Source organism: Diabrotica undecimpunctata, unplaced genomic scaffold (assembly GCF_040954645.1).
Source record: "Diabrotica undecimpunctata isolate CICGRU unplaced genomic scaffold, icDiaUnde3 ctg00002340.1, whole genome shotgun sequence".
Lineage (NCBI taxonomy): Eukaryota > Metazoa > Arthropoda > Insecta > Coleoptera > Chrysomelidae > Diabrotica > Diabrotica undecimpunctata.
This window is the reverse complement of record NW_027313508.1, coordinates 1-9,712: the sequence shown is the minus strand read 5'-3', so window position 1 is coordinate 9,712 and position 9,712 is coordinate 1. Positions and strand designations below refer to the sequence as shown.

The 9,712-nt window shown below is 35.3% G+C and overlaps 1 protein-coding gene across 1 annotated transcript; it reads left to right on the top strand.

Moving 5' to 3' along the window:
• Positions 1-246: 246 nt before the first annotated feature.
• Positions 247-1,437, top strand: LOC140431953 (uncharacterized). Its single transcript, XM_072519819.1, has one exon. It carries the CDS (start codon positions 247-249, stop codon positions 1,435-1,437), a length of 1,191 nt encoding a protein of 396 aa, XP_072375920.1.
• The last annotated feature ends 8,275 nt before the right edge of the window (positions 1,438-9,712 follow it).

The following is a 9,712-nucleotide window of genomic DNA, read 5'->3' as shown; positions in this document are numbered from 1 at the left end:
TAGCGACATATCAGATCTTCTTTAAATCCCGCTGATCATTTGTCGCGTGGAAATTTTTCATCTGATGTTCGTGAATTCTGGTTTCATGGTCCTCCCTTTTTATCTCAAACCAATGATTTTGATTCCATTGATTCTTTTGAACTTCTAAATGAAGTACCTGAATGTATGCAAGTATCATTTCCCATTACTGAATCGCCAGAAGAATTCTGGAAATCTATATTTTTAAAATTTTCGAAATTTTCTAGCATGCAAAAAGGAATCGCTTTTAGTTTTAAAGTGATTCTCAAATTTAAAAAGATAAACATTTCTGGCAGCCCTTTAACAGTAGAAGAGCTTCAGAATGCCCATGATTTTATTATAAAACAGGTTCAAGCTTATTCTTTTTCCAATGAAATCAAACTATTACAGGAGGGAAAATCTATTTCAACTCCCAAATTACTTCCTCTTAATATCTTCCTTGATGAAAATAGCATACTCCGTGTAGGAGGTCGACTTGAATATACCGAATTAAGTTTTTCTCAGAAATTTCCCATTTTACTCCCTGAAAATGACCATGTTGTCGATCTACTAATTAATCGGGAACATATGCGTTTAGGACACAGTGGAGCTCAAAATGTCCTTGGAAATTTTCGTCTTCGATATTGGCCATTAAATGGTATACGAAGAATTAAAACTATCATTAAAAAGTGTGTTATTTGCCATAGATTTAATGCTCAATTTGCATCACAGATAATGTCCCCTTTGCCTTTGGATCGAGTTCAACAGGCTCGTCCATTTTCTAAGACCGGAATAGATTTTGCTGGTCCTATTATGATTCGCTCCTCTAGATTAAGGAAGGCCCCTACCACTAAGGCTTATATAGCCATTTTTATATGTATGGTAACCAAGGCTATCCATATAGAACTTGTCTCCAATTTGTCCACGGAAGCTTTTATTGCTTCATTAAAACGATTTATTAGTCGTCGAGGAAATCCTCAAATAATTTACTCTGATAATGGCACCAATTTTATTGGAGCTCGTAATCAATTACGAGACTTATCTTTATTTCTGAAATCTAAAGAAAATAATCACGAAATTCAGAATTTTCTTTCTTCCACCGAAATTACCTGGAAATTAATCCCTCCCAGGTCTCCACATTGGGGTGGACTCTGGGAAGCAGCTGTAAAGAGTGCTAAATTTCATTTGACCAAATTGCTCGGCAATACTTGCCTTACTTTTGAAGAACTTTCAACTTTATTAGTGCAAATTGAAGCCATATTAAATAGTCGTCCCTTGTATCCCCTTTCTAACGATCCTAATGATCTCTTGCCTCTTACTCCTGGTCATTTTCTGATTGGAGCTCCCCTTATTTCTTACCCAGAAAGGGATCTTTCTAGGACCCCTACTAATCGGCTTTCTTATTGGAAAGTGTGTTCCAAACTCCAACAAGAGTTTTAGAGAAAATGGTCTGTGGATTATTTGCACCGTCTACAGCATAGACCCAAATGGCAACTACCCCAACAAAACTTGGCGATCAATCAGCTAGTTCTCATACAATCTGAAGATCGCCCTCCTTTAAATTGGCCACTAGGTAGAATATTGGAATTATTGACAGGAAGGAATGGTAAAGTTCGCGCTGCACGTGTAAAAACAGCAGAAGGTGAATATGTTCGCCCCATAATAAAATTAGCACCTCTTCCAATTTCGGATTAAACCTTTTCTTAACGGTCGTTTCGATCATTGTATATATTTTAAATTTTCCCCGCCCCCCAGTATGTAGAAAATTAATTATATTTTCTACAATAGTTTGTCCTTCTATAATAATTTTAATAATGATTGTTATTCTCACTAATATATCTCACTAATTTTAAGACATTCAATCAGCATGACACGCCTTCTTTCTGCTGCATTGTATCTTCTGCGCCTGTCAGTTCTTAAGATTCAAAATATTCAAACCCAACTACCCTTAAAATCACTTCGTCTTTGCCTTCTCAAATAGAAGCACGTAAGTCAAACTTATTTTTCAGCTTCTCAAATAGAAGCAAGTTACAATTCTCACGCTTCTCAAATAGAAGCAGCTTTCAAATAACTTATTTTATTAAATAGTTAATCAAATTCAGTGTCTGTGCATCGAATATGTAAGTACCTGAAATTATTCTTTTATCAGAAGAAAATCGACAGTTTGTGTGCCAACATTTCATGAATGCCGGTCCGAAAATTACAGGGTTGCCGGATATTCAACAAACTATAAACTTTCTTGTTCTATAAATCGCATGTATTTAGCTTTAAGAACAATTAATATAAACAGTTGTGTGGTTTAAGAACATTTTATATTAACATTTATGTTTTTATTATTATAAAAAGGGTGATTTGTTGGCAATTCCGATACTCTTATTCATTCATGTAAATAATACAATAAAAATATTTCTAGCTAATTCTTATTTTAATTATTCTACTTTAACTTTACTATCCACTATATTATTACTAATCCGCAATTTTTGCGACCTAATGGTCGCTGGTCCTTCGAGGTTTTATTTATTTTTTATCTACCAAATGTAGGAAGGTGGGACTATAATTTTTCAAATATTTACTTTTAAATCATCGAACCAGCTACCTCATCCTTTCCCCTACAAGGACTCATAGGTAGAAGAAGTAAATTACGAATGAAAACTAAACTGAGACTGATTAACAGCATCATAGTACCAAATAATTCCTGTTGTGAGCTGAGGTAAGGTGATTCCTGTTTACACGAATTAAACCTCCTTACCCCAATGAATTGTACACTCGAATGTCATTCTCGGGGGTGTGCATGTCTCACAGGCTGGGTTAAGTACTATGGCTTGCTTCCCTCTTCAGATATTTCCTCTTCTTGGATTGCGGTATCCGCTTATCGGACCTTAGCACAATGTTGGCGATCATCGCCTTTTAAGTTCTATCCAGAAAAGAGATTCGATTGTTTGTGCATACCATATACCACGGTCTCAGGTTTATATGCAACGAGGGTTCCTTTTTTTCTTCCTATACAGCGTTCCACGTTAAGAAAAATAACATTAGGCTTATGGAGATCAGTGTTGCCAAAACTCTCAGGCATCGGTTTACTAGATTGTCGATATATTTTTCGAATTTCCATTTTTAATTAACATTTAACTGTAAAGTCAGAATAACAACTGAAGAACCACAAAGCCTTATTATCATTATGTAGTCTCAGAGAACGACATAAAATCGCTGACATACGTACACCGTATTATTTTAAGTTGCAATTAGTAATTAGATATATGCATTCCAAGTGGTCCGTTTACTTGCTTTTAAATCTTTAATAGCCGGCAAAGTGAATGATTTAACTAAGCAATATTTTCTACTGATTTCTATGATTCATGGTATATGATATTCTTACCGAAAAACAAATAAACTGTCGTTACTATAATTAAAATAAGATAAAATAAAATTATCTTTTGTAAATACTATTTATTTAATTAAAATCATTTTCCCTACTTTTCATCTCTTGTTTCGAATGGGCACTTTTGGTCAATTACGGTTAAAAAACATTAATTTAATTCATGTCTGTGGAAAACGAAAATTACAAATTATTTATAACCCTGAATCGCGCTTGTGTTCATCGTGGCATCGCTGCGCTTCTATCGTCCATAAGAAATACATGGCCCTATCTCCGCAATGTTATTTTCTTAACGTGAAACGCTCTATAGCAGTTTTCCTTGCATTGTTAGATGTAACAAGCTGTATTATTAGGGTATCTTATTACATGCGCGATAATGCGCTAATCTTTCTAACAGTTTTTACGATTTCTTATTTCTATTCACTCCAATTAACATGGATTTATAACGAACTCCTTTTTATCAAACCAGAATTCTGATTTCTATATTCCGATTTTATATGTTCCCATAAATAATGCTCTGTTATTTAGAGAAAGCTATTCTCGCTATTTATTTTGCAGTTCAAGTAAGGTATATGGTATTGGTATAAAATAAAATATAATTCTCGGAACTGGTCTGACCCATTACTTGTATGTCGTCGTCGATAATTTGATCTTTAAATATTACCATACACACTGCTAATCATAAAATGAGTGTCGGCTCGTAATTTGAAGTTATTTCAGAAATTTTATTTGTTAGGTGGTAGCACTTTAGTGATTGCTCGCAAAAAAAATTTTTGTTGTTCAATGCTTAAATACTAAAAATTGACAATTTAATTTGCAAATGCTAGTATGTATGGACTATGAATTTCAGTAGCCAGTATTTCCTCCTCTGAAAATGATAACAGTACCCTGCATTCAGAATTTTGTTCCCCAACGGGAAGATTGTGCCGTCCAGCACCAATATGTCACTCTGAGATAGCGCGTCGGCACATGGTTACGTAAAGCTCCCGCTTCTTCTTCTTCTTCTTCTTCTAATGGCGCTACAACCCTTTGTGAGTCTTGGCCTGCTTAACAATGTTCTTCCATTCTGCCCTGTCGGATACTTTCCTTCGCCACTGCCTGATGTTTATGGTTTTAAGATCCCTCTCTACGTCGTCTATCCATCTTTTACGGTGCTTTCCTCTTGTTCCGTTTCCTTGGGGCTTCCATCTCTGGACTACTTTTAAAGCTCGATTATCTGGCATTCTTTCTAGGTGACCAAGCTAGTTTAGTCTTTGTGACTTTACAAATCTAGCAATATCTGCGCTCTGCATTAGTTCATCCAGCTCGTGGTTCATTTTAATTCTCCACGAACCATCGCTGCATTGGGTTGGTCAAAATATCTTCCTTTTTCAACGTTTTACATCCATATGTGACCACTGGTCTAATTACTGTTTTGTAGATTCTAAGCTCCCCCATCTCACCCAAATAACTTCAATGGGGTATAAACCTGGACTGCGAGTAGGCCAAACAAACATGTGTGATTTGAACCTCGTTAAGATGCTTAGTAACTATAAAAGCGGTGTGAGGTCGGGCATTATCATGCATACATTTTGCGTCGTCTACAAGAATCATGATGAACGATAAAACATGGTTTTCTAGAATCTCTGTCAAGCTGCCTATACGCAGTCAAAGTCCAACTCTCGATTAAGATTTCCGTCAAAAGATATGCCTTCGCATGCCACAACTGATATTCTACCAAATGGAAGTAGCTCAGTTGAATATTTCTCTTGACTGATCGTTGCCTAGCTCTTACACTCTAAGCTTGTAACACGGAATCGCGATTCATAAAAAAACAATAAAAGACTACAATCCGCTATTGTTCAAGTGTTCTCGTACAAAATTTAACCTGAAATTCAAATGCTCACGGGAAAGTTGGGGTCCAGTAGGTATAGCTCGAGAAGATAATCCGGTAGTATAAAATCTGAAAATTGTTAGATTATTTTTAAAAGAAACTGCCGTGATTGTTCGGTTTTCTAAGTGCCGGTAGCGAGAAAACGGTCATTTCTAGCTGTTGTAGTTTTACAGCGCCCTGAATCAGATCTTCGATCGAGCAGACCAGTGTTTTCCTACCGCCTTAGAGTGTAGAGATTAGACTTACAGCTACAGTTCCTCGTAGTTTTGCGCCGACAGCAGCCATATTCCAAAGCCGTCAGAATTCTTGCCGCGATAAAGAATTTACGCTCATTGCAATATACTAAAATGGCAATATTATACAAACAGTTTGCAATCAACAGATAAAACCACAGAAACGAAACACTATGCCGATAAAAGTTTGTAACTATTTGGGGTAGGATCCTTTTTTTTATCAAACACTTATCAAATCAACAACCTTTTTTTCAAACAATCAGTAAACTATATAACAAGCGAAAAAATTCATGCACGACCAAATGATTTTTTTAAGTTAAATCTGCAAGAGATTTAACTCACACTGTAACTGCACATTTTATTTTATCCATTCGATTTATTCGATGCTCATAAAGTTTAGCAAAAACCCTGAGGTTACACAAATCACTTACATTACGTTTTATTTACTAAATAAAAATCGTGCGCTAAATCGGATTCAAACTAGCCATAAGCTTGGTTTTCGAGACGATGTATTCTAAATAGGTATTATACTTTTATAAGTTTAATCGAGATAATTATGATAAATTGCAACTTCTAGTAAATCAATGAATAAACTTTTAGTACAAATAGAAAACTAGCAATATTTAATATTGGGTTAAGGCATCCCAAGAGATCTAAAAAACTACTTAACTTACATACAGGTGTGTTCCAACACAACGAAAAACCGCCACCTAACGATCACGCTCCTGTGCGTAAAAAACACGTTCCAAAAAAAGATGATAATTCATCGCATCGTCCTTTCGGGTGTTTCAACAAAAATTGTGATTGTCCAGTGACGATTTCATTACAATCATTTCAGTAATAGGGAAAATGCAAAAACTCGTTGGGTTGACCTGTGCCCAAGGATATTATTTTCTACGTTATCGAATTTTCGTCTTCAGACGATAAGAATAATGAACATGTGTATAATAACATTTTTCGGTACAAGAAGTTTCGTAAAGATTTCGGAGCAGTACAAACGCGTTGCGTTTTGAAGCAAACCTAATAACCAAAGAATTAAGGAATAGAATAAAAGGAATATGTCTAAACTTACATCTTCAGAATGTCTAAATAAACTACCAAATACTACACAAGCGGCAATTCACGCTACCATACAATGCACTCAGCTTAAACTTTGTAACATATATACCTAGTGGACAAGAGATTATCATAACGCACGATAGTCCAGCAGATTTTAAGAGATTTGGTAGACATGCGACTAATTCCAAATTGATAATACAACTCAGTTACTTTCCTAAGCATTCAACGTTGTCACTACTAATAGCTCATATAATACTCCCGTCGCCAGAGACGAAAATGTCACTGAATCTCTAAAAATCATATGAACAAGCTGAATTTCGACGAGAATGTCAATTTTTGCTACCCCAAATAAGATGCAAAAAAAGTTTACCATTCCTAGGGCTTCCCACTAATAGAATCTGTGCTCCGTAGAAAAATGTTACAAACAAGAAATGTAGCTGAGATAATTTTGAACAAAAATGTTTACTAGCACTGTTTGTATAGAATAAACCATTCTCTCGGAAACAATTCTTGAAGCGACTGACGATTTTGAATGTCCGTTACGGGTGCGAAATCAATGTTTTAAATTAAATTTGTATCAACTCGGCACCGACGGCAAAAATTCGATATCTTTTGATCAGAGTGTGGTACCGACAAAAAACACAATGCATTTTAAAGGTAAAGAGTGCAGCTTTCGTATGCAATTTTTGCTTTTTGTCGCAAATGAAGTCACTTTTTATAAAGCTGTTAAATAAATAATCTTGTGACTCGCTTTTAGAGATCAAATCTCTGATGACTGACTGACGAAAAAAATATAAATAGTAATTAAAATTTCAATTATTTTCCATATGGTATAAAATTCATACATTCAATAAAAGAAGTAAAAACGAAATGTGCATGCAAGTATTCAAATAAATATTGATATTTTTACCAGTGCTGATTGGCTGGGTTGCTTCCTCAGCCGGGCCTGGAAGGAGCTCGGCGTGTCGATAGTGTGCTGCCTGGTGAGCGTGGGATGAGCCTTCGCCACCGATCCTTGTCTGAACCACGGCAACGATATCTTCCTCTTCGACTTTTGATTTTTGGGAATCACCCCCGACGATCCCGGATTCGACATGACGGTTGTGTTTATTAATATAATTCTACGTGTAATTCGAACCTTAATTTATCTAGAAATGATTATGGTCAACAAATTGTTGGTATCCGAAACGTTGAACGATACCAATATAATGGCAATGTTAACGTTTAGTTTGATTTTCTTTAAGCGATCAGTCAGAGTTGGGTAGTTACTAAGAAAAGTTATCATTGCTGTGTGAATAGATATCCGTTTTGTACAATAACATTTTTCGTCCAATCAACTCGAAGTGTCTTGTTGTGTGGAGCCTTACTATATTTTAATTTAATTTGATCATAGATAAACCAATACAGAAAACTGCTTTTTTTACTGTGGATATAGGATTCGGAATAATTCAGTATAAAACATCAGGTAAATATACCATCGGCGTAGTCAGAGAAAACAACTGAACGTAATACAAGAATATCCAAAATAAGTATAACCCTGTAATCACTGAAAACATCGAAATTATAGGAGGTACAAATATACCAAATGCTATATTTAATATCCAGAAAACGAATTAAGGGAATCAATGGCGAACGTAAATCTTCCGTAAATAGGGCAGTCTCTCGTCACACCTGCCTCAAGATATCTAAATCACTCTAGTCCTAACATCACAGGGCGATCCTGCAACTAAAGGAAGGAATTTTCTGATCGGCATCACATAGACGAAACAACAGATGGAAAATCCTGCAAACTTATAGCCGCCATTCACTAGGATGGGTAGCCACCAAAATAAGTAAAAGAAACAATAAATCTTCATCAACTAGTCGGGGAATAATGTAATGTAATCATCCGCCAGGAGATATGTAAATCTTCAGAGCTGCCGATGATGGACACGCTAATTCCGGGACCCAACAACTCATAAGTGAACGGACAAAGAAATATGTTAGACATTTATGTGAATAAATTAGAGAATTGAGACTTTCTTGGGTTAAGAAGTTAATAAGTTCAGTTAAAATTAAGTATTATTAAAAGCTTTTAATTTTAGTTGACGTATCGACACGTATTCCTTGTCTTTATCAAAATTATATCTTAAATGTATCGATTATTTTTATCAGTGTTACAAAAAAAATAAATTATATTTAAAACGTAAGTAAGTTAACATTAATAACATAATTCTTCGTGAATTTTGTTTTACAATCTATGGTCAAATGTATTTATTTATCTATTTATTAAATTGACATTCTGTCAACATAAGTTTCTGGATCTAACTCAGTGGTTCATTGGAAAGTAACATGTTTGATGTTTCTTTTTTATTATTTAGTTCAGGGTCGATTAGAAAATGTTAAAATAAATTTTATTTAATGAATTTACGTCTTTTTTTGTCATTTATAGCGTTTTACTAAATACCAAGAAAAAACATCAAACGTATTACTTTCCAATAAACCACTGATGATGATCAAAAAAGTTATGTTGACAGAATGACTTTCTGTGATTTTCCGGGGTTGACTCCGCGTTGAATCGAAACAAGCCTACAGAAGATGCCCCAAAAATGACATTAAAATAGTGCTAGGTGACATGAATGCAAGAATAGGACGAGAGCATGTTTTTATGCCGACTATAGGAAGGCATAGCCTACACAACATAAGTAGCGATAATGGATTACGATAAACTTAGCAGCAGCACTGAACATGACCGTCGCTAGCACCTATTTTGAACACAAGAATATACACAAGGTAACCTGGACCTCCCCTGATTTAAGAACAACTAGTCAGATTGACCACATCTTAATAGATTCAAGACACGGAACGGACATAATAAACTGCAGAAGTTATAGAGGCGCAAACATAGACTCAGACCATTGTTTAGTGATCCCAACACTAAGGGCTAGAATTTCAAACTCCAACAAAGAAAAAGAAATAGAAAGAAATGGAATGTACAGAAGCTGAGAGATGCAACTGTTGCAAAACAGTACTGGGAAAATGTTACCAATAGGTTAAGGAATCAAAGTCTAGGCGAAGAAGACCAGAGAGATATAGACTCATTCTGGAACAGGATAAGGGAAGATATTGAGTCAGCAGCACAAGATGAAATAGGAACAGAAACTTGTACCCGAAAAAATACTCTGAGATAGCGCG

Excerpts from the sequence above, each read along its gene's own strand:
- LOC140431953 (XM_072519819.1), top strand. The coding sequence starts at position 247 with ATGCAAAAAGGAATCGCTTTTAGTTTTAAAGTGATTCTCAAATTTAAA.